Raw genomic sequence first — 25946 nt, 5'->3', positions numbered from 1 at the left:
ACAAATTACTCCCAAATATGCACTAGGGTATATTTTCATTCATTATCTATTTGATAACAAACAACTCCAAGGTTTTACAGTTTAAGACAACAAACTTTATTATCTCATGAAGTTTCTGATGGTCAGGATTTGGAGGCAGCTTAGCCAGCCGGTTCTGGCTCAGGATCTCTCACAAGGTTGCAGTTCAGCTATTGACAAAGGCTTAGCCATCCCTAGGCTCAAGTCGGCTTGGAGACTCTGCTTCTAGGCTCCCTCATGTTGTGGTAAGTTTCACTTTCTCTGTGTCTGGTGCCATGTTTTTGCCACATGGACCTCTCCCTTAGTGCTACTCACAGCATGGTAGCCGGCTCTGAGAGACAGGGAGAGAGAGAGAGAGACTAAGCACGTGCCCTAGGATAGAGGCTTCGGTCTTTGTGTACTCTAATCTCAGAAGTCATGTACCATCATTTCTGCCATATTCTGTTCATTGGAAGTAAATCACCAAGTCCGGCCCACACTTAAGGGGAGGGAGTGAATCTCTACCTCTTGAAGGGAGAAGTATCAGAGAACTTGTGGACCTATTTTTGAAATCACCACAATAATTCGGCATTGTGTGTATTTTAACAGGATTTGTTTGATATTTGTTTTACATCAGTTGTCTCAAAAATGAAGAGTTACAATCTTTAGGTTAATTATCTTTTGGCACATGCCCGTGATTATCTTCTTTTGTAGGGAAGGAAACTGTGCCATATGGTCTCCAAAGACATTTTCTGAGAAAAAGGCTTTACTTTCTAACGGGAGGCTTAGCTGTCTGCTGTCTTTCTGAGGCACTCAATAATTTTTGGAATGCCATCTGTCTTAGAATCCTAAAGTCTACCACAAGATCACAAGAAGGCTTTTTGAATCTTCCCACTTTACTGGTAGATTATTTAGCCAATGCATTGTGGAGATTTCTTTTTTGTCTGGAAAATTCCTGCTTTATCTTGTACATGAAGCTGTCATCTTTCTTCCTTGTCTCAATCTTAAAATCATTATCAAGTTATATAAATGTTAGTAAGTTTGAGAAGTTCCACTTGTCTTCATAAGAGCATATTCTAGAAATAAAGTCCCCCTAATGAGCACATCCTGAGTTACAGTATTATAGTAGGAAGTTCAGGAGGATCCCTTTGAAACTATCTCCCAACTCTTAATTCCAGGTTTGCTGAGCTACAGAGCTATACTCAGCTCGCCTTCAGACCCATAGAAGCTGCTGAATGTGACGTTGTTATTGAAAAACCAACCTACTTCATGAAACTGGATGCAGGTGAGAAGTTAAACTTGCCTGTTATTTATTTATCAGTGAATAAGGCATTGTTCCTTCTTTGATATGTGTATGTAGTGATTTCCTGTGACTTTCTGGGAGGCTGTGTGGCATTAAATAGTGGGTTTGCTTTTTGAAGTGGGTTCCTTCTCTGAAGAAGGGAGCTAATTTGAACTTCCCATTATATGATACTTTTGGTATTTTATTTTATTTTTATTTTTATTTTTTTTAATTTTTTTTTTTAATTTATTTTTGAGACAGAGAGAGACAGAGCATGAACGGGGGAGGGTCAGAGAGAGAGGGAGACACAGAATCTGAAGCAGGCTCCAGGCTCTGAGCTGTCAGCACAGAGCCCGACGCGGGGCTCGAACCCACGGACCGTGAGATCATGACCTGAGCCGAAGTCGGACGCTTACTGACTGAGCCACCCAGGCGCCCCGATACTTTTGGTATTTCAGTGGAGACCTGGACATTCGTATCAGATGACTCTATCAGAATCAAAAGATGAGAGAAAAAGGTCTATGGACACCTTCTGTAGCTAAATTTACCCCATATGGTTTCTGCAATAACTTGATTTGTGTTGTGCTTCCTTAGAAAAAATTTAAAAGGAAAAGCCATGTATATATCGTGGGTAGGAGAGGAATGCCCTTGCTCTTCTGGCAGACTTTCTAAAATCCTTTCCATGACTGAAGGGAAATGAAAATTCGTCTGAAGTTAGCAGTGCAGTGTATTGTTAGGGGCAAAAAGTTAGTTACATTATTTTCCCATTTGTACCTATAGCTTCTGACTCTCAACTTTCAAGGACAGCTTTAACTTTGTGAACCAGTTGCCCCAGAGAGGAGAAACGTGGATCGTGCTATATTATGTGTCTTATTATGAGAGAAAAAGATCATGGAGTGCCTGGGTGGCTCAGTCAGTTAAGTGTCCGACTCTTCTGCTCAGGTCATGATCTCACAGTTCTTGAGTTCAAGCCCCGCATCCGGCTCTGTGTTGACGGCATGGACCCTGCTTGGGATGCTGTCTCTCCCTCTCTCTCTGCTCCTCACCACTTGCTCTCTCTTTCTCAAAATAAATAAAACACAAATTTTAAAAGAGATAAAGGTTATTCTGCCATGCCATATCAAAATGCATGAGGGGCCGGGCTTCCAGTGAAATATAGAGAGCTCTCTGTCACAAATATTTCAGAATTACTATAATGTATTGATCATATTTTTAATGCTTCTGTTTTCTGAAGCTGTAATTCTTATATAACAAAGCATTAGGTTCAGAAATCAGACCCGTTGTGGTTTTTGGAAGGAGAGGAAGTAAGAATGCTGTGTTCGAGGTCCTGACTCTTGTTTTAAATATGCAAATTGAAAAGGGGCAAAGAAAACTCTGTGATCTGCCTGAAAAGAGGTGGATGTGTATGAGCTGTTAAACGGATGCCCCTACTCAGGCAGTAAACTGGGTAAAGTAGGAATAATAGGCTAGCGTAGCCCCGGGCTGTTTCTTTTCCAAGGTTTCTAACTCTTTTTCTTCTGACTACACCCTCATCCCGTTTCCCTTTTCACATTGACTCTTACTGTCAGAGAATGAGCATTTTACAGAACACGACTCATTGGGGGCACATTTCTTGAGAATGGGACCCATGTTTTCTCCTTCCTTGGCCACACTGGTCTGTGCTGCGTCCCTCAGTACCTGTTACAAACTTGCCGGATGGTCCATGGGGGAGCTAATGTGTGCTGTGCGCTCATCTGGAAATAAGGATGTGTTGTCATAGAACCTTCTTTTTCTTAGTAATTTGAAAATGTGCTCTTTGCCAAATTGTTCTGAATACGTAAGGGAGTCTTTCCAAATATTCATCTAAGATTGCAGTCCAGGGGAGCCTGGGTGGTTCACTTGGTTGAGTGTCTGACTTTGTCATGATCTCACAGTTTGTGGGTTCAAGCCCCGCACCGGGCTCTGTGCTGACAGCTCAGAGCCTGGAGCCTGCTTCAGATTCTGTGTCTCCCTCTCTCTCTGACCCTCCCCAGCTCACACTCCGTTTCTCTCTCAAAAAATAAATAAACATTAAAAAAATAAAAAAAAAAATAGTTACCAGTCTAAAAATAATTTTTTTCTTTTTGTCTTATTGAGATGTAATTGACATAGAGCACTGTATAACTTCAAGATGTACAGCATAATGACCTGACTTCTATAAACTGAGTATTTTTTACTCTTATTTTCTGGCACACAACATTATTATTCACCGTGGGAATGAAGTCAGAATATTTTATGATTTCTGCTTTTCAGAGTCACTGTTTTTCTTTTCAAATGCATGTTTAAAATTTTTTTTTAATGTTTGCTTATTTTTGAGAGAGAGACAGAATGCCAGCAGGGGAGGGGCAGAGAGAGAGGGAGACACAAGAATCCAAAGCAGGCTCCAGGCTCTGAGCTGTCAGCCCAGAGTCCGACGTGGGGCTCAAACCCACGAACCGTGAGATCATGATCTGAGCCAAAGGCGGACACTTAACCCACTGAACCACCCAGGCGCCCCAAAGTGCATGTTTTGAATGTCAGTTCTTGGAATTTCGTCCCCTTTAGATTTGCGCGTTGCCAGTTTGGACACTGGGTCCTGCATACCTAAGTCGAAAGAGTGCATGTTTGGTTTCTTTTTAATGACTGACTTACAAATTTAGAAAGAGCTGCACACACACTCCCTTCACCCCTGTTGACCCGGCAGGATCCAGGTTGTCTTCATTACAGTTTCCCTCTGTGCCAGGCACAGGGCCGGGTACTTTTAGGTACATTTTCTTTGCATTCCTCCTAACAAAGCTGGCACCTAAGTATAAGGATTTCCTGTTTCTCCTAGAGAAGCTAAAGCGTGGGGACTTTATCACCTCTTGTGAAAACCTTGCTCCTGAATGGCTGAGCTGGGATTCAACATGGTTCTTCAGACTCCAAAGTTCATGCTGTTTCTATTAGAACATGAGACACTCAGCCCTTTCAAATGGTAGTTGGTTAATATTTTCCCCAGAAGCAATGCTATCAATAGCGATTAAAAAGGAATGAAAAATACCAAAATGTTAAAAGTGCCATCATTGTCCATACTTCTATGGTAAATACATATTGCTTGATTGATTTAAAAAAATAAATGATCATAAAAAATAAAATTACTCTTTTTGGCCTTATAGTTCTACTGCATTTTGAGCTAAATAGACTTCTCTTATTTTTTTCTTGGAATTTACTGTTCATTGGTTACTTAGTGTATATAGGGGAAAATGCATTCCTGATTTCTAAATGGACAATTTTAAAGTGATTTTTTTGAACCCAATCATCAGTTAATTGAGGACTTCCCAAGTACAGATCCTTTCGCGTTTGGAAAAACTCTTATGTTTTTCTCCCAATTATTTTCAGCTAAAAGTCTATCACACTATAAATAGGTGGGGTGAATAAAAATTGTTTAATCCTTTGCTCTTTGGGGTTAATTAACATCGATTTCCTTTTTTCCAATACCAGGTGTTAACATGTATCACCACTTCTGTGATTTTATCAATCTTTATATTACTCAGCACGTTAATAATTCATTCAGTACAGATGTGTACATCGTGATGTGGGACACCGTAAGTAAGAACATGTTCTTGGCTTCAGCTTTTTTTCAAAATTTTTAACGTTTATTTATTATTGAGAGACAGAGAGAGCCAGAGCATGAGCATGGGAGGGACAGAGAGAGAGAAAGACACAGAATCTGAAGCAGGCTCCAGGCTCCGAGCTGTCAGCACAGAGCCCGACGCAGGGCTCGAACTCACAAATTACGAGATCGTGACATGAGCCGAAGTCGGAAGCTTAACCGACTGAGCCACCCAGGTGCCCCCTTTGCTTCAGCTTTGCCTGGCTCAGTAAATGTGTGAAATGTGATGTGGTGAAATGGAGTTTTCTAACCCACACACATTTAAATATACACACATGTACACACCGATGCAGATGGGTGTGAATGTGTCTGTGCATATGCATTTACATGTATGCATACATATGGGTATGTATGCATTTGCGTGTATATATCTTTGTTCTTTGAATTTTGGAATGAAGCCATGGAAGATTTCTTTCCCCCTCTGGGAAGGTGAAGCCCCAGAGACCTGTGCTCAGTGTTTCTTTGAGAGAGACATGTGAGGACTGTCCTTTGCTTAACCTCTGTGACCTCCCACCTGACTCCCATGGGGAGATCTGGCCTCTGTTTTACCGTGTGGCCTCCTGTAATTACCAGCTACCTTTGCTTAACTGTAGCTTCCCTTTTCTACTTGACTGATGCTAGATTGTGCTGTATCAGGTCACTACCCAGGGCAAGTCTTAGGTATATTAGCACGGTCTTTTTTTCCCTTCTCCTTCTTCCCTTATCTAGCCCCCCACCTACCAAGGTAACCCCCAGAGTTGCCCCAGTACACTCAGCTGGGAAATGGGATGATTCTGGTATCTCCCTCAGTATCATGGATGAACCATACAGTATGCGAAGAGTCACAGTGCCTGGCTCTGTGTGTTGTGTGCTCTGTGTGTTGACTATGACCATGGCAATGATAGGGAGGACAAGTGGTTTATGGTGCACATGAGAGGCTGCCAGTAAGAGGTCATTAAAGTTCACCTAGACATTCCAACTCACAAGATGCTCGTAGACCCCCTCTTGGCACAAGTCTGTTGAGAACATTCTTGCAGGCAGGGCAACTTCAGGCATTCCTTCCAGGGAGAGTCCTTCCAGAAGCCTGAACAGCATAGCTCAGGTGCAAGGGGCGGGGATCTTCCTAGGGCAGGTACAGACACTTCATGTCCCACAGAGGCCACTATCTCCTGCACCAGCTGTGTTGGTAGAGCTCCCAGGATCCCCTGAAGAGACAGCCAGCTCCAAGAGTCATCGTGCCCTTTCCCAGTCCAGACACGTTGTACCCGTCAAGCCTCTTTTTAAATCGCAAACGGGGCGCCTGGGTGGCTCAGTCAGTTGAGCTTCTGACTCTTGATTTTGGCTCAAGTCGTGATCTCACAGGTTCGTGGGATCAAGCCCTGTGTTGGGCTCCATGCTGGGCTTATAGCCTGCGTAGGATTCTCTCTTTTCCTCTCCCTCTACCACTCCCCGGCTCATGTGTGCTCACATGCATGCTCTCTCTCTCTCTGAAAAAAAAATAAAAATTAAAAAAAATTTTTAGAAAAATCACAAGCAGTGTTACTTAGAAACACAGTTGGCCCCTGCCATCTTCATTTCCAGAGAGAAGAGCCAGACAGTTAAACGAAGGTTAGATTCTCATGCAGGATTTGGGGAAGTGTTTTGTTTTCACAGATACGAGGCTCATAGTGGAGCTGCGTAGAAAGGTTTCCTTTATCACTGCTCCTTAGACTTGTAGTTTGATTTGAAGTCTGGGGAGAATTGGTTGATAATTCTTGGCATGTGAATAATGCGGTCTTTTGATTTTCTTCTTTGCAAGTATGTGTTTCCCTCTTGAGTTCCAGTTTTGCTACCATGACGGTTTCATTTCTTGAAACTGTTTTTGTGAGCAAAGGACGCAACAGTTCCTTTCTCTTTTCTGTCAGTGCTTCTAGGCCACCGTCACCAGCTCTCAGAAGCCCTGATGATTAACTCAGGGTTGTTGTGCCTTTAAAAAAATTTTTTTTTAACATTTATTTATTTTTGAGAGAGAGAGAGAGAGAAAGCGAGAGCGAGTGAGTGGGGAGAGGCCGAGAGAGAGGGAGACACAGACTCCAAAGCAGGCTGCAGGTTTCAAGATGTCCACATAGAGCCTGCCATGGAGCTCGAACCCACGAACCGTGAGATCATGACTTGAGCCGAAGTCGGACCTTAATTGAGCCACCCAGGCGCCCCTTGTTGCGCCTTTTTTTAAAAAAAATTACACCCTATGTTATATCATTGAATGCTCAGAACCCTCCAGGGAGTAGGATTTTTATGAACTTGGTTTACAGATGAGGAAGCTGAAGCTGTGAGCAGCAGGCGGGTGTTCTAAGAGAGCACAGTCAGCGAGGGGTGGAGTCAGGGTTCCAGGCCAGGCAGTCGGACCCCATCCTGTGCACTGAAACCACAGTGTCCTGTGTCCTCCCTATGGTCCCCTGCACATCCTAGTACGTTGACGGAAAGTTTTCTAGACACTTTCCAGAAGCTTCCTTATATCTTGTTGCCTGCTTTTCCATGTTTTCCTCAAGTGGACTGAGTTAAACTGAGCACCTTCTGTAGCCCTCCCCTTCTCTGCACCTTCTGGAGAGTGTAAATAGGATGCACGGCCACCATGAAGTCCCAGGTTACTCACTTAACTGGTAACTGGGCACGTGATGTCAGGGCAGGCTGACCACGAGTGGCAGGGAGGGGCAGGATGCATTTAGCTGAGCAGGGTCACCACCCTCCTACTACCTCCCTCTTTTGGGGTTAAGCATCCGGCTTTGGCTCAAGTCGTGATCTCATGGTTCATGAGTTCGAGCCCCACACTGCAGCAGTTAGTGGCTTTGGATCCTCCGTGCTCCTCTCTCTCTGCCCCCTCCCTGCTTGCATATTCTCTCTCTCCTAAAATAAATAAACATTAAAAAATAAAATAAATTAAGTCATGGGAATGTAAAAGAAGGAAGGAAGGAAGGAAGGAAGGAAGGAAGGACAAAAGAAAGAGAGAGAGAGAGAGAAAGAAAGAAAAAGAAAGAAAGAAAGAAAGAAAGAAAGAAAGAAAGAAAGAAAGAAAGAAAAAGAAAGAAAGAAAAAGGTCTCTTCCCCTTCTTCTTCTTCTTCTCCAAGTTCATTTCCCTCAACAGTAACACACTGCAGTTAACATGTGGGAGTCCCTTATAAGACTTGACTTTAGCAAATATGAAGATATCCTCATACAAAATCTATGTAAGGATCTGTATAAGGATATAATAAAATTTATGTAGGGATGTGTTTGTTTATATCCTTTGAGAAAATATACTCTCTCATATCCTAGTTTAGTATTATATCAGGGGCATCTTTCCCAGTGGGTACATTTAGGGTTATTATTATTTTTTTGTGTGTATGGTTACATGATATTTGGTAGATGCTAGGGATAGCCAACACATGCCTCAGTGCATGTATCATGTCCTGCCACCCCCCAATCATATTTCATGTGTTGCCATTTTTTTTTTTGCTACTTACTGAAACGCATTGAACATCCCTCCCACATACATGTGTCTTTATACACTCATCCCAGCTTTTCTGTAGGATGTATTCCTGTAAATAGACTTTCTAAGTCATAGGTTATTTGCATGTTTAAATTGGAGACATACACAGGAGGAAATTTTATGGCGTCTTCAAGAATATCCAAATATTATTCAACCTGAGACTAGAAAGAAGTCCTTCCCCTGTGGCAGATAATTTGAAGTTGAGGGATGTGGAAAAGAACCTTTTGGAGGTGGTTGTTACTGAATAATACATGATTTCCCTGAAAAGTCAGGATTGCTGTATTTTATTATTAAATTTTCCTTTCAAAGGTATCTTATTTTATCTGAAGTATTTTATCTCAAGAAACTGTCTCGAATCACTCTTTTAATTGCCCTTTATTTATTATTGAGCCAGAATAGGGACATTTCATTTTTGATGGTGTTGAGAAGGGCCTTTATTAGAATGGCATTGGAGAAACATCGAAGGGGAAAATTTTTTTTTTATCACTACATCTAACAGTTCTCAATAACTTTGAAATAACTCTAATATGTGCAACATAAAAATTTCAAAATCTGAAAAAAGAATTGCTATAATGATAAAAAGACATGAGCATAATGTATAGCCAACTGTAGACCTTGCATCTAATCCTACAATACATAGTTCTTATTTCTTTTGGCTGAATTTTTCAATCTAAGTTATACCATTTTTAAAGAAACTGATCTCCTTCCTTTAGCTGAGGGAGCATGTAATTAATTTCTACTTTGCAAAAATGGAATGCATTTGGTAAATGTACTAGAAAGACCTATTTCCCTCTGAGAGGCAGTTGTGTGCAGAGGTTAAAAGCTTGGAATCTGGAAGCAAACCAACTGGATTTCATCTCAACCCTGCAAACATACCAGCACTGCCATTTATGCAAACTACTTAAATTTGTATCTCTGTTTCCTCATCTGTAAAATGGGGATAATGGTATCCCCTAGCTTATTAAGTTTGTGGGGTGTTAATAATTTTAAGTGCTTAAAAGCATGCCTGAGATGTAGGAAATATGCAAGATGCTATTATAATTATTACTCTTAATGTTAATGGGGAATTGTCACATGTTACTCTTTGGTCAATGAGGAGATCATTTCTTAGAAAAACGCTCATCAGGGTGGGGTGCCTGGGTGGCTCATTCGGTTAAGTGTCTGACTTCAGCTCAGGTCACGATCTTGCACTTTGTGTGTTCGAGCCCCGTGTCAGGCTCTGTGCTGTCAGCTTGGAGCCTGGAGCCTGCTTCAGAATCTGTGCCTCTCTCTTTACCCCTTCCCCTCTATCTGTCTCTCTCTCTCAAAAATAAACATTAAAAAAAAAAAAAAAAAAAAAAGAAAAGCATTCATCATAGTTTAATGTTAGGACTTCCAAAGCATTTTCTTGCTTTGAAATTTCTTCAGAAGTGTATTCCATTTACCCTGATTGTTTTTGCTTACTGAGCTATCCTAGTGTGTACAAATGGTGTCATATGTCTGTGATTTGGATAGAAGACTCACAGGGAAAAAACCCCACACCAACTACCATTCAGAGATGTGAGTATAAGAACAGATAGGGTAGAAAAACCAAATGTTTTCAGCAGACTAAGAGTATAATTGTGGTGATTACTTCTTTTTTAAATAAAAATTTTTAATGCTTATTTTATTTTTGAGAGTGAAAGAGAGCACATGCGGGAGAGGGGCAGAGAGAAAGGGAGACACAGAATCCTAAGCAGGCTCCAGGCTCTGAGCTGTCAGCACAGAGCCCGGTGCAGGGCTCGAACTCACAGAATTGTGAGATCATGACCTGAGCTGAAGTCGGACCCTTAACTGACTGAGCTACCCAGGCGCCCCTTGTGGTGATTATTTCTGATGACATTCCATCAAATTAGGTATTTGCTCAGGCCCAAGATGAAAATCCGTGTTTCTTCTATGGATTTTTTGAGCTGGTTTAGCATCATTAGTTCTTAAGACTAACAAGCTTATTCGAGTATTTTGTTGCATTTTTAAAAAGCCATATTGCATCCTTCCATGGCCCTAACCTATTTTGTTTTCACTTTCAGAGCTCCTATGGATATGGTGACCTATTCTCTGACACATGGAGAGCATTTACGGATTATGATGTTATACATTTGAAAACTTATGATTCCAAAAGGGTACTGGAAACTTTCCTGAAATGTCTCTAAATAACAGTCATTACAGATGACTCACTCATCGAATAAATATTTAATACGAGTTTCTATTAGCTATTACCATTGATTTTTGACTTCGTAGTTGCTTTTTTTTTAATGACTAGAATAATTGTTTTTAACTAGGTAGCATTAAAAAACTTTTCCCTTTAACTTTTCCAAAATTATGGTTTTCACTTGAGTGAAATAGTTTGCTGTTCCAAATATTTTAATGCAAAAAAGATTAATTAAAATTTATTTTCTGGAATTTTAAGTACTATTTTGGTGTGGAGTGTGCAAATTGTGTTCTCTTACCTTGTACAATACCTTCATTCTTAGGTGTGTTTTAAAGAAGCTATTTTTTCCCTACTCCCCCGGATGCGATACGGGCTGTTCTATAATACCCCTTTGGTAAGCATGTCAACGGGTGTTAATATTCATATTTATACACTTATTCTGGATAGATTTTAAGATAAACGTTTATTTGTAACTTGAGAACATCCTAAATAGTAAGGCCGAATGGCTCATTGTAACATGAATTATTGTTTTCATGTTAGATATCTGGCTGTCAGAACACGGGATTATTCAGGGCATTTTCCCAGCATGTGCTGCACAGACTGAACATCACACAGGAGGGCCCCAAGGTAAGGAGTACATTATAGGTTCTGACTTGGGCCTGACTTCACCCAAAATAAAAACCAATGGCACCTTTGCAGAAAAAGAAACCAGCGGGAGACAGTGTTTTCTGGGGTTAATAATTTCTTGCCTGGAGTGAGTGATCCAAAATCAGATGTCACCAGCCTATGACAGATAAATAAGGGACAGTGGAAGAATGTACTTTTTTCTCCATTCTCTTTCTCCTGTCTTTCTCCGTATCTGCTTGCTCTTCCCCCAGCCCCCACCTAACCCACAAACCCCTGCTAAAAATTCCACCCAGCCAATCAAACAGAAGTGTAGTAAACAAGTTTTGTCTTCTGTGGCTAAAATGGATGCAGTGTTATTTCCTGAGGGAAGTCTGAAGGAATCAGGCTAAACAAGTACTTGTTCCCTAAATATATCCTGATTGAGTTTCATCGCTTTGTGAAAATCACATTTTAGGTTCTAGTATTCATTCATCTGTGCAGGCATATACAGAATTATTTTGCCTTTTCTTTTTGATGACAGGATGGAAGAATCCGAGTCACCATTCTTGCACGGAGTACAGAGTACCGGAAAATTCTAAACCAAAACGAGGTTAGTTTTTGGTATGCGTTTTTAATACCATCATGTTGAATTTAACTTCTTATAACTAATGTGCTTAATTTTTTTTCACATTGCACTATATGCTTTGATTGGAAATTATTAGGTTTTAGCAAAGTTTGATGGCTATGCCCAGTTCACTTACTAGACTCCTACTGGGGGTCAGCAAACCACCAATTGCCCAAACTAGCTTCGCCTTACTATAAATGTTTACCTACCACAACTCAGAGTGGAAACAGAGGCAGTAACTATCTCTTGCATCCTGCCTTTACTGCCATAGATTGCCAGACATTCTGCCTCTGTACAAACTAGTGGCAAAAATGCAAGAGTATCTTTTGAGAGATGATTGATGGAGTGTGGCAATACTGTGGCATCCAGAGGCAGACTAAGTTAGAAGAGTCTCCATTCTTTTCATGACTGTGTGTCCTGGAAATTATTCACCTCTTAGGTTTTGTACTTTATTTGGACAGCATCAGCTCTTAAATTATATTTAACTGAGATAAGATCACCATGCAAGGCCCTTGCCTATAACAGCCTGGTTGGCAGGTGTTCTCACAATAGTATGACTGAGTCCACAAAAATGTCTTGAGCACCTGCTATGTGTTGGGCTGTACTGTAGGCCCTGGAGCTACCGCAGAGGGCAAGACAAGTGAGATCCCTGCCCTCATGGAACTTATGCTCTCTGGGTGAGACAGACAAGAAATAAGTAAACAAGTCCCTAAGTAAGGTGATTTCAGGTAGTAGTAAGTGCCACAAAAGAAGTAAAACAAGGTGATGGGGTAGAGGGGCCAGAGATGCAGGAGGAAGGGGAAGCAGTCAGGTGAGATATCTGAAGAGGTGCTGTTGGGCAGAGACCTGATCGCTAAGAAGCCAGCTAAAGAGAGAGCCTCCCAGGCAGAAGCAGATGGCCTGTGATGTCCGGGCTTTAGGTGCTCCAGGAATGGAGAGATCACCAGGCAGCTGTAGCACAGCAGGAAAGGTGGGGGCGACCCTAGAAGAGGTCAGAGAAGTTGGGCAGGCGGTAGGGAGGTCCTATATCCTCTTGGCCTCATAGGCCTAGCTGAGAAAATGAGCGGGTTCTATTCCGGTGTGGGAGAAACCACCGTGAAGTTTTGGGCAGGGTGTGGTAGGCAGAATACCGGGCCTCCTCCAGAAGATGCCCCCATCCGAATACCTAGAACCTGTGACAAGATTAGGTTACGTGGCAGAGGGATGCTGAGCTTGTAGGTGAAATTAAGGTCGCTCGTCAGCTGGCCTGAGAGTGGGGAGATTACCCTGGGTTATCCAGCAGGGCCTGATGGAATCACAAATGGGCTTTAAGCGTTCTCCACCGGAGAACCATTGCCTCTGCCTGAAAGCTCTCTGCTTAGCTGGATTCTTCTCACTGAGCACATTTTAGTTCTGCACGTCCTTGAAAGTGGAAGAAGGAGACAGAATCCAGAAGGGAGTCATGAGGACAGAAGCAGGGCCAGAGGGATGCCACATCCCTGGCCTTGAATATGGAGGAAGAGGCCCCGAGCCAAGGAATGCAATGGCTCTTAGAAGGTGGAAATGAATTCTTTCCTAGAGCCTCCAGAAGGAGCACAGCCCTGCAGACAGCCATCTGTCTCACTGTTGGACTGCTGTCCTGCACAACATTGAGTGGGTCAGTTGTGTGGCCGTGAGCAATCGAGTCTGTGGTAATTTGTTGTAGCAGCTAATAGAAAATAAATACACAGGCAGAGACACGAACTGGCTTATTCATTTATTTGTAAACCACTTTGGCTGCAAGAGTAGGAACAGGGGTATCATTCAGAGCTGTCACTGTGGCCCCGGAAAGAGTTTGGATGAAGGTGATGACAGCAGAGATGACAAAGTAAATGGATTTAAGATCTGTCTCGGAGATCGAGTCTGGGATACTCCCTGGCTGAATATGTAGGTGCTTGTTCGGTCAGGCCAGGCACTGAGGATCAAGGGTGAACTCCCGGGCTTTTAGCTTGATCGGGTCAGTGGAACTGAGTTGGGAAAAGCTCAGTAGGAGGGGGATGGGGCCAGGTTTGGATGGGTAAAATGTTTTACACAAATTAGTTTGGATGCCTAACAGGCTGATCAAAATTATGCAATTAGTGTCTTGAGATCCATATGGATTATGAACATACGCTGTAATGAGACATTGATTGTAAGTTGTGGGTGGAAGAAATGAGCAGTGTATGTGTGTGTGTGTGTGTGTGTGTGTGTGTGTGTGTTTTAAAGACCCGGAAATACAAATCTATCAAATGATGCCATGTTGGGGTTGATGGATGGAACCCTTATGGACAGGCAGACCAGTAGTATATATTGGTAGAGGTAACACATATTGAGTGCTAATTATATGCCAAGAATATTACTCTATGTTCCCCATTGCTTCCAGCAAACCTGTGAGGTACATATTTTGTTATTATCCTCTGTTTTAGAAAAGAACACTGAGGCTTAAGCGATAAAAAAAAACATGCTTGAGGTCATGCAGCTGGTGAGCAGAATAATGGAGGCGGGGGTGAGCTGAGGTGGTCAGAGTCTGAGCCTGCTTCTGAACCAGAGACTGCCACTGCTCTAACACAAATAGATGTGACAGGAGGCTGTGTCGGGAAGGCTGGCGAAGGAACATCATCCATCCAGTGGAAAGGGGTGGTGCTGGGTGCTGCCGGTCAGCCGCCGACATGTTCACATCCAGTCACACAGATCGCCCGCACCATGTTGCCCAGAGGTGAGATCTGGAAGTTCAGATCTGAACTCTAAGCCAACGAGCACCCACTGGCTGCTTTTGTCTCAGTAACTGGCATCACTTGAGAAGGTAGCTACCAAGCAGAGAGGAAAGCACGTTCGACTCTACCTTGATTCGTGAATACATAATAAAATCCCCCATGCTCTCATTGGATGGTGGTTCCTGCAGTCCTGCCCAACCTCAAGGTCGAGAGAGCTCTGGCCACCTCCATGGTGTGACTAGAAATTGTGAACAAGAGCCTGTTTGCCAGGGGACCCTCTGAAACAAGTGATGTGTTTTATGTGGACACATCTTATTACGGGACCCGGGCTCATGCCCTGGGATTAATTCCCTCCTGAAAAACGGATTCTAATCTATCCTCCCTCCTTCAGCTCCTTGACATAAGCAGCATATTTATGGGAGTTCAGGAGCTGTCTAGAGAGAGAAACTTCCATTCTATGTGTGTGTGTGCGTACTTAACAGGGGTGGGGACTGGATGTAAATCCCTGTCTGTTGCTTTTAATACATGGGAGAGTACAGGGTACTGGCTGAGAACACAGGTTTGGGGGTCAGATGACTTAGATTTAGTTTTGGCTGTGCCATTTGCTGGCTGGGAGATTCTGGGAAAGGTCCTTAACATCTTTCAGCCTCTGTTATATCATTTAAAAATAGGCATATGGGAGCACCTGGCTGGCTTGGTCGGTAGACCCTTAATCTCAGGGTTCTAAGTTTGGGCCCCATGCTGGATGTAGAAATTAATTAAAAATAAAATCTTTGGGGCGCCAGGGCGACTCAATTAAGCATCCAGCTTTTGATTTGGGCTCACGTCATGATCTCATGGTTCGTGAGATCAAGCCCCACATCAGGCTCTGTGCCAAGTGGAACCTGCTTGGCATTCTTTCTCTTCATCTGTCTCTCCCTCTCTCCCACTAGTGCTCACATGCTCGCTCGCTCTCTCTCTTTCAAATAAATAAACATTAAAAAAATAAAATCTTTAATAAAAATAGGCATAAGAATATTTACTCAGTATGAGACTGTATGAGGATTAAGTGACATTCACCAAAGTACCGAGCAATGCCAGCACAATTGAAGGGATACTTTGGTTACCATTGCTGTCATAGGTCGGTTCAAGACGGCTTAATTGTGAGGGACATAGAGAACCATGGCTGCGTTTCTGATAATAGGTTAATCGTGCTTTGTTACTTTGTTTGCTAAGAGAATAATTGTTTTTTCTGTGTAGAAATATTGAAAACATTTTTCTGCCAAGAATTTAGCATTTTCAGAAGATAAGGTCCAAAACACAAGTGGTTTGTCTGAAGTGAGATAATGGGTAGGGAGAAAACTCTTAACATAAAACCTGGAACAAGGTAGGTGCCCAGCAAATACACATTGAGAAACTGAAGGAATAACTAGCAAGTAGTAACCATGGCCGTTAACGCCTACTGGCTTCTGTGCCACTTTGCTCTCATGAACTTTTTTTTAATGTTTTGTATTTATTTTTGAGAAAGAGAGAGAGAGAGACAGAGTGCGAGCAGGGGAGGGGCAGAGAGAGAGGGAGACACAGAATCCAAAGCAGACTCCAGGCTCTGAGCTGTCAGCCCACAGCCTGATGAGGGCTCAAACTCAGAAACTGTGAGATCAGGACCTGAACCAAAGTCGGACACTTAACCTACTGAGACACCTAGGTTCCCCCCTCTCGTGAATTTTCCGCTCTCAGCCCAATGACAACCCAGCACAGCAGGATTTTAGGGTGGTAGAATAGTGTGACCAAGGGATGAAATCTGCATTTGAATTCAGTTAAGGGTTAAAACACTAAACCTGAATGATATGTAATACCTGAAAAGTATTTTGTATGAAAAACAGAAATTTTAAGACTCAGAGGAAAATAAAACAGAAGAAAAAGAAAAAAAGAAATTCTAAATGTTTCTGTTTTTTCCCTAGCTGGTAAATGCACTGAAAACAGTATCTACACTTGAGGTTCGGATTGTCGATTACAAGTATAAGTAAGTGATACCTCACCCTTGAGCAGACACTGTCATCTTTTGCTTGGATGCATTAACAGGGGTTGAAGGATTTTTTCAAATGGTAGCTTTTGGCGCTGATAGACCAGGGAGGGACAGGCAGAAGCATCAGTGAGTGTAGCCAGCAGGGAAGGGCCCCAGGGCAGGAGAGGGCCCCTGGTGGTGATGGGGGTTGCACCAGGGCACAGGGGCAGTCACTCTTCAGCTCTGTGGGGTCCAATATTTCAACCCCATCTCATTTTTCAAGAGAAGCGAGGAACCGAGATTTTCATTTGAAATTTCTGTGTGTTTATTTATTATTATTATTATTATTATTATTATTATTTTAAATGTTTATTTTTGAGAGAGAGAGAGAGGGACAGAGTGTGAGTGAGGGTGGGGCAGAGAGAGAGAGAGAGGGAGACAGAGAAGCCAAAGCAGGCTCCAGGCTCCAAGCTGTCAGCACAGAGCCTGACACGGTTCTTGAACCCACAAACTGTGAGATCATGACCTTAGCTGAAGTCGGATGCTTAGCCTACTGAGCCACTCAGGCGCCCCTGACATTTCTGGATTTTTTTTTTAAATTTTTTTTTTTTTTTCAACGTTTATTTATTTTTGGGACAGAGAGAGACAGAGCATGAACGGGCAAGGGGCAGAGAGAGAGGGAGACACAGAATCGGAAACAGGCTCCAGGCTCTGAGCCATCAGCCCAGAGCCCGACGCGGGACTCGAACCCACGGACCGCGAGATCGTGACCTGGCTGAAGTCGGACGCTTAACCGACTGCGCCACCCAGGCACCCCTATTTCTGGATTTTTAAAATTTGGCAACTAATCCTGAATTTAAAAAATATTACTGGCCTCATGTGTCCTGCTAGTTGCCACATTTCAACTCTTGACCTAAAATTAGTTATATGGGAATAATTTGAGTGTCGTAGAATAATATGAGGTTTCTAAAAAATCTTAAAAAGAATTTATACTTCTTTTAAAATTCCAACAGAAGTAAAAGGCTTAGACAGACACAATATGCCTCGCATCTACTGTCTAGGTAATCCCTGTTGATAGAAAAAACAATGATGCTGTAAAATAGATGTTCCTGGTTGGAAAAGTCAAGCAGTGTTGAAAAAAGCGCAAAAGGAAAGGTGAAAACTCTCCTCCATTTGCCCCACTCACAGTCACTGTCTTGTTTTCCAAATTAAACACTATAAAGACTTTCTATGTTAAAAAAAAAAAAAATACGTATACCAGCATATGAATGTCTATAATAGGTTCGAAGCCAGCAAGTGGCGCATCTGTCTGGCTCAGTCAGTAGAGCATGTGACTCTTGACTTCCAGGTCGTTGAGCTCAAGCTCCATGTTGGGTGTGGAGGAGACTACTTTAAAAAAAACAACAAACTTACCAGTGAGCATGGGATTTCCGCACCTTATTCACCATGCATGCGTTCACTGATACAATAAATCTTTATGGTGTGTCTGCCATGAGCTGGGCACATCCTATGAAGTAGGAATCCAGATATGGAGGATGGCATGGCTCTTGTCTTCAGCACCGTAGACAATGAATACAGATACACAGCAATCTTAAGAACAGCTACGATTTGTTGAGACTTACTGTTATGCTTCGCTTGCTTTATCTCCGTTCTCCCTCTGGTCTTACGAAGTTGGCGAAACTATTCCTGTTTTACAAATTACACTGCGCAGTGGTGACTACCATCATTGCCACAGGAAGGAAGAAGAGGGCCGGACGTCAGGCTGCAGGAACTGGGGAGGCTCCGTTGTTGACTGGCTTTTAAGAAACCGTGCCCCGCGCAGGTTTCCCAGCTGAAGGAGGAACGGCAGTACATTCAGACATTGCCAATCTGAGGGAAGCGTTACTAACATAATAGATGGAGCTTTGCCTCCTTGTCCTCAGACATTTTCCACACCGGGTGACTCCAGGGTCATTCCTACCTGGGCAAATACCCACCCTTCCTGTGGCATCAGTTGGCATTCCTTGAGAAACTGAGGCACGTGTACCTCGTGTGAAGCACACGCATGGTGCCCTTGTCTTCTTTCTCTGTGTGGAACGTGGGGTTTTCATTTACTTCGAGAGGAAGCTCTTTAAAGAGGAGAAGCTGGAAAAATAAAAATAAAAAAAAATAATAAAGAGGAGAAGCTGGGATTTCACATTCTCTTCTTAAATCCAAAATAATCTTGGTAATTTTTTTCTTTTCTTTTTTTTTTTTTTTTTTTACTTTGGGTAAGAGGGAATGGGAGGTCTAATTCCATTATGTATATTCAGAGTGTTATACTTACTGCAGCCTCACTTCAGTGGACTTTATTGGCACTGACTTTCAGTTCAGAGTTTGCATATCTTTTAGGGTCTGGAATTCCGAGGACACTTTAACGATCTTGATGTGCATAAAACTTGAGGATTAGTCTGTTGCAAAGGCAGGACAAGCCCTTGTGGTATCTCAGATAATTTTAGGTATACCCAGATGGCATTGAATGAACTCCAGTCTCACAAGGAGAATTTATTTTACAAAAAAAAGTCCTTTTGTTATCTTAAGGAACTAGTTTTCAGTTTGATGCTAGTACAACATAACATCTCTGTAGTGCCTGCTAATTTCCTTTTTTCTTAAAGAAAGAGCAGGCCTTAGGCTCACAGCTCTTCCTTCAGTAGTACCTACCTAGATTTGAAACTTTTTCATTTGATTGTATCTGTCTTTACAGTTTTGTTTGTTATGCACTACTGGTTTTTCATTCAAGCTCTCAAAGTTTCCTTCTAAAATAAATGCACTTAGGGGCTGCTGCCTGGTTCGGTGGGGAGAGCTTACGGCTCTTGATCTCAGGGTTGTGAGTTTGAGCCCCACGTTGTATAGAGATTACTTAAAAATAAAATCTTTTTTTTTTTTAATTTTTTTTTCAACGTTTTTTTATTTATTTTTGGGACAGAGAGAGACAGAGCATGAACGGGGGAGGGGCAGAGAGAGAGGGAGACACAGAATTGGAAACAGGCTCCAGGCTCTGAGCCATCAGCCCAGAGCCCGACGCGGGGCTCGAACTCACAGACCGCGAGATCGTGACCTGGCTGAAGTCAGACGCTTAACCGACTGCGCCACCCAGGCGCCCCAAAATAAAATCTTTTTAAAAAAAAATACATTTAAGTTTTTTTTTAAAGTGAGCTTACTTAGAAAACAATGTTAAATTATTAAATAATTAATTTATTAATTATTGGAGTAGGCTTGGACTTGGCAAAAAGCCATAGTGGCATGTGATTTAAATTGGGAAAGGCGCTTGTATGAATACTGTTACCATGAGTCAGGAGCTAACTCAACCCAACGGTCTCTCTCTTCTCCCCTCTGTCTTCTTTTGTTCTATGTGTTCACAGGGAACTTGGGTTTTTAGATCAGCTGAGGATCAGTCATAACACGGACATATTTATCGGAATGCATGGAGCTGGTCTTACCCATTTACTCTTCCTTCCAGACTGGGCTGCTGTCTTTGAACTGTAAGTGTTTGGAGACAACTTGTAGACTGAGGCCACAAATAATGCTTTTTGTGCATGGCTGAGACTGCCATTCAGAGCTTCAAAAGGTGGAATACTTTAAAAAAAAAAATTTTATGTTTATTTATTTTTGAGAGCAAGAGAGACAGAACGTGGGTTGGGGAGGGGCAGAGAGAGAGGGAGACCCAAAATCCGAAGCGGGCTCCAGGCTCCGAACTGTCAGCACCATGCCCAACACAAGGCTTGCACCCATGGATCTCAAGATCATGACCTGGGCTGAAGTCGGACACTCAAAGACTGAGCTACCCAGATGCCCCCAAAAGGCAAAATACTTAATCATTATCAGAAAGTCACATCATACAGGCATCTAGAGAGAAAACAGACCTAAAACTAAATATGTGAAGTCTGTAGCTGCCATTACAGTTAGCAAGCAAACACCCCTTTCTCCCTCCATCTCGGTATGATGTGGGAGATGGGAGTCTGTGACTTCCTTCCTGAAAGCTCGTTGCTGTGTCCTTCTCAGACTGGGACCATCTCTCTACACTCTGTGCCATCATGCTGATAAAAAGGAACCTGTATACTGCATACCTGTGTTCATGGCACCCTTATTCATGGCAGCCAAGATGTGGAAGCCACCGAAACGTCCATCAGCGGATGAATGCATAAACAAAATGTGGAAATGTGGGTATATCTGTATATCTCCAGTAGAGCATTATTCAGCCTTTAAAAAGAAGGAAATCCTGTCACGTGTTACAACACGGATGATCCTTGAGGACATTATGTTCAGCTAAATAAACCACTCCCTGAAGGACACATACGGTGTGATTTCACTTATGTGAGGTACCCAGAGTAGTGACATTCACAGAGACAGAGTAGAATGGTGGTTGCCTGGAGCCCACAGGGGAGAGAAAAATGAAGAGTTCGTATTGAATGGAGTCACGTTTCAGATTTGCAAGATGGGGAATTTCTGGAGAATGGTTGCATCGTGTGAGTGCAGTTAGCACTACTGAGCTGTGTGCTTAAAAATGGCTACGACGGTAAATTTCATGTTAAGTGTTTTCTACCACAGTTAAAAGGAGAGCGAGTTTAAGCACCTGTTTGTGTCATGAAGAGCACAGCTCCAAAGCACAGGCCTACCATGTTGCCTGCTGCTCACTGATTCTATACTCAGGGAAAGCGAGGCCTCAAGAGGACAGTGATTTTCCTGGGGTGCTCCTCTAACTGGGTGGGCGATGATAGAGACATGGCCTTCTCCCCCTTAGTGATTCTGCCGTAGACACCACGCCCCATCTTTAGTTCTGGGCATGCCAACAGTGGCTACTGTTCCCCCATTTCGCTCTTTGTGTCTGTATACCTAGATGTTACGGTTTCACTTTAAAAACCACTTCATTCAGTATTTGAATGAGAGACCATTTAGGAAAAAAAATTGTGAACTTCCAACAGTTTGCAAAAATATTTGAAATACATCTACATTAGAGAAATAGCCAGAGAATTATGGATTCTATCTCAATGCTTCATTTCTCCCAAAGAGAGGGAGAGAAGGAAGGAAGGAAGCCTGATAGTGTCCAGGCCTTGTTGCTCAGCTGACCAGGTTTCCATTTCTGCTTCCCTAGCTATGTGCCCTTGGATGTGTTACTCCCCTAAGTCCACTTCCATGTGTGTAGACTGGCTATTAGGAGATAATACCAAGTTCACAGTCAGTCGGCCCTCTTGATAGACTTTAGTTCCCTCCATTCCTTGATCCTCTTTGGATATTTTAAAGTTAAGGGGCACTGGGTAGCTCAGTCGGTTGAACGTCCGACTTTGGCTCAGGTCTCATGATTTCAGTTTGTGAGTTCGAGCCCCGCGTCGGGCTCTGTGCTGACAGCTTGGAGCCTGGAGCCTGCTTCGGATTCTGTGTCTCCTTCTCTCTCTGCCCCTCCCCAACTTGTGCTCTGTCTCTTCATGTCTCTCAAAAAATAAATAAATGTATAAAAAAATTTAAAAATAAAATAAAGTTAAAGTAGTTCACTTATGAAGATGTTTAAAAAATAATCTCCATCAATCTTGTGTACTGTTTACACGACCTTTTGCAGGAACATATTTGGGAGGTGTGTTATTCCCCAGACAGGTGTTGATTTGGCAAAACCCCTGGACACAAGTCTCACGTGTGGGTGCCCTTGTGCCCTTAGGTACAACTGTGGAGATGAGCGCTGCTACTTAGACCTGGCCAGGCTGAGAGGGATCCATTACATCACTTGGCGAAGGCAGAATAAAGTCTTTCCCCAGGATAAGGTAAAGTTCAGTGACAAAACTCACCTCTTTTTTTTCATTTTAATTGGTTTAAAGTGTCTGATTAATATGAAAAACTGTCCTTAAACTTCACTCCAGAGATAAACTGTCCTCCGAAAATAGTGAGTTGTATTTTATATTTGCAAGTTGGGAGAAGGGAAATTAATCACTCACTCCCTATCTTTATGTTGAGAAGACAACTTTGTGAAATTTGAGCCTCGAAAGATCTTTTAAATTATATACAGGAGAGATCAGCAAACTATAGACTGCTGGGGCCAAATCTAGCCCACCCCCTGTTTTTATAAATAAAGTTTTATTGGGACAGTCTCGCTTCTCTGTTTCCATGTCGTCTTTGGCTGCTTGTGCATTTCCCTGGTGGAGTTGAGTAATTGTAACAGATACTGTATGGCCCCCAGAGCTGGAAAGATGTGTTACCCGGCTCTGTACTGAAAAAAAATTGCCAGTTTCTGATGCAGAGCATAAATTAAAATAGTTGCCTTGGCGAAAGTAAAATAATTATGTTCCTATTCCGAAAACCACGTCATTAGTGACTTACAGCTCTGTGATTGTTTTTGCAGGGCCACCACCCGACTCTGGGGGAACATCCAAAGTTTACCAACTACTCTTTCGATGTAGAAGAATTCATGTACCTTGTCCTTCAGGCGGCAGACCACGTATTACAACACCCGAAGTGGCCGTTTAAGAAAAAACGTGATGAGCTATAAATGTGCCGAGTCCGTTTGTAAAAGTCTGTTTGTTTAAACATTCCACCACCCAGGCTCTCACAGTTAAATAAGCAAAACAACTAGTTATCTCCTAACCCCAAATTACCTTTTCTGGACCAAAACATGCCTTCAGGATATTACTTACATGTTTTAGAGTCTTTAACTGTTTCCCGTGATTTTCGTGTCATAGCTATTTATCAAGATACTATTTTTGCACTGAAAACTTCACTTTTTATAGTTTAAAAATAAGGCATGGGCTTGCTGATGTATTTGAGTTTCTTAGGTATACCAAAGTTGTCAACCTTCTTGGCTTTAGAATTTGTAAATGTTTTTGCAGATGACAATGGGATTATACTTCTAGTGGCTTCCAATGTGTTTCTGATGTATTTAAGTAAATTCACAGCAGCTTTTTTTTATTTGCCAAAATCTGTTCACGACACTTTGTGGTAGGAAAGGAAAACAACATACTACACACACACACACACACACACACACACACACACACACACCCCATTGTGATTCTCAGTACCAGGCTATAGGTAGCCTACTCCATGTCAGAGATCAAACAGTGTTCTACCCAGGTCTGTTTTACTCTCTCAGAGTCCAAAGTATCTCCCACAGAATTCTCTGCTCTATCTTTTTAGTAAACTCCAGGCTACATGCACCAAGAACCTCAATAAACCATGCCGTTGCATCAGTTTATATTCCCATATTTCATATGCAAATCATGTTTTCCTCAAATGCAACAGCTACATACGATAAAAATAAATTAGACCATCCGTTAGGACTGCTTTGGATACCTTCTAGCTGGTGGCCCCTAATTCCTTCTTAGCCCTGGAGAGCAGTTAGGTTGAATTTCTGTATCACATGGTGGCTTCGGTGCAGGTATTCGTGACTGCACACGCCTGTGTGATGCTTCTGTCTCCTTTTGCACGGGAGTGTTTCCCTTTGAGCTTGCAGACTCCAGATTAGCTACATGAAGAGACTTTTTCCCTATCAAAAACAAAAACCAAAAGAAAAAAAAAAAGTAAAGACATGTGAATTCTCCATTTCAAAATGAAAAAGCAGCCCATGAGAAAGTGCTGTTGATTAAAAAGAATATCTGAAATGCGGTCCCACTCTCTGGGATTAATTTCTTACTGTTTATGAACTTTCAATCCAGGGGTCAGAAACCGTGGATTTAATTTACTGCGAAATGTGAAGTTTACATTTTATTAACACTTGAGAAATCTAATTAAGAGATGGATGACTTCTGTTTTTTAAAGTAGATGATTAACAGGGCTGCAGATTTTTTTAAAAAACATTTTAGCATTGTAAAAAAAAAAAAAGGGAAGGCAGCAGAATAGTAACTTGAGAAACCCAAAGTATTTTTTTATATGGACCTTTACAGAACAAGTTTGCTGACCCCTGCTTTAAAGGTTTATGAACAGTCTTCCAGAGTTTAGGGATATTTATTAAGATCTCTGTAAAGAAAGTAGTGAAGGACTATAGTAATACTTTTGATTTCGATGTGAAAATTGTGTAAAAAGAATCACAACACATGAATATTTAAGTGAGTGGTATGGCTGTGCTTCGTGCAGAATAGAGTCACTCCCGGGAAAAGATTTCACTTTAAAAGAAATTTAAAGGCAGCATTATACTTTTAATCAGAGCAGTATAAACTTCTAGAAAAAGTATCTGAAAAAAATGTCAGCGTTGAGCTTACCTCATTTTAAGAAGTGTGTAGAAATACAATTCTACAGACTAGCAAGAATTCCAGAAATTGAGGACATTTTCATAATGCAACTATTATATTTAAATATTTTACATTTGTAGAGAGAATGCTTTTATATAAACACGAGTACATTTAACACTTTATGGAATTAACTTTTGTCAGACTTTTTCTATGGGAGCAAAAGACCTTCAAATGGTTATAAAATTTAAATGTAAAGAGTGCTTTTGAAAATTAAGTCTTGAAAAGAGATTTCATTGTTTGTACATTTTGGGTATGGCTTTGAAATAAATCGTTTTATATTTTATTTGAATACCAGAACAATTTTCAAGGTTTTCTGCGTCTTAATGCTACACCCTTACTTTTTGGCAATCTGGTAGCTCTAGATTATAAAAATAAGTAGCTCACTGATGAGGAATTCGGTTTAAGCAAAAATTATGCCTTACGTTTATTTAGCAGATGATTCTACGATGCTTTCCCAAATGTTGTATTGCATAACTTTTACAAAAATGACAGAAGAATCATTCCCATTTCTCACGTGAGGAAAATCAGACGCTGTTTAAGGGAGAGGACTTCCCTAAAGATCACAGTTCTTCTGGCCCCACATCCATAAGCTTCTGTCCTTTCACTTGCTTTGCTTGTTCAGCAAATAGTAACTACCATGTGCCAGTTACTGTTTTAGGTTCTGGGAAAAGAACAGAAAAATGTCCTTGCCCTCATGGAGCTTACGTTCCGGTGGAAGAGACAGACAGTAAACAATATAAATAAGTGAAATTACACTGTGTGCCAGATGCTGATACACGCTACGGAGAAAACTAAAGCCGGGAGGGGCAAGGAATGTAGATTTCTTGGGGGAGGCGGAGTCTGGTACACTTAAGTGGAGGGTCAGGGAAGGCCTTCCGATTTGGAATAGGTGACCCGGGAAGCGATGCAGGGAGATAACTGGGCCAAGAGCATTCCAGGAAGCCAAAAGAGTACGTGCAAAGGCCCTGAGGCAGGAGCATGCCTGGCAAGCTTGAGGAGACGCAAGGAAGCCAGTGCAGCTGGAGTGATTGAGGGGCAGAGGAGTAGGAGATGAAGTCAGAGAGGTTCTGGGACTGGGGTGCAAGTGGCAAGGCTCCCATCCTTTGTTTCTGATAAAAGGGGAGTTGCTGAGTTGCAAACAGGAGTAATGATCTTGCCTTGAACAGGGTGACTCTAGCGATGATGATAGGAGTAGACTGCAGAGGGATGTGT

At 42.1% G+C, this 25946-nt stretch overlaps 1 protein-coding gene across 2 annotated transcripts in view; it reads left to right on the top strand.

Moving 5' to 3' along the window:
• EOGT (EGF domain specific O-linked N-acetylglucosamine transferase) overlaps positions 1-25017 on the top strand; it is a 38316-nt gene extending 13299 nt beyond the window's left edge. The window contains exons 8-18 of one of the 2 annotated variants that reach the window (XR_007150412.1): positions 1176-1282; positions 4757-4860; positions 10459-10551; positions 10903-10974; positions 11121-11207; positions 11728-11796; positions 16463-16524; positions 19887-20006; positions 20527-20684; positions 22175-22277; positions 22853-22989. Coding sequence is in view for 1 of the 2 variants with exons in the window: in XM_047850401.1 (XP_047706357.1) it covers positions 1176-1282; positions 4757-4860; positions 10459-10551; positions 10903-10974; positions 11121-11207; positions 11728-11796; positions 16463-16524; positions 19887-20006; positions 22175-22277; positions 22853-22999 (964 nt within the window). In the remaining variant the exon portion in view is untranslated. Of the gene's footprint in view, positions 1-1175; positions 1283-4756; positions 4861-10458; positions 10552-10902; positions 10975-11120; positions 11208-11727; positions 11797-16462; positions 16525-19886; positions 20007-20526; positions 20685-22174; positions 22278-22852 lie in introns of both variants that reach the window. The other variant, XM_047850401.1, reaches the window with a different exon arrangement.
• The last annotated feature ends 929 nt before the right edge of the window (positions 25018-25946 follow it).

Source organism: Prionailurus viverrinus, chromosome A2 (assembly GCF_022837055.1).
Source record: "Prionailurus viverrinus isolate Anna chromosome A2, UM_Priviv_1.0, whole genome shotgun sequence".
NCBI lineage: Eukaryota > Metazoa > Chordata > Mammalia > Carnivora > Felidae > Prionailurus > Prionailurus viverrinus.
This window is presented reverse-complemented; position numbering and strand designations above follow the sequence as displayed.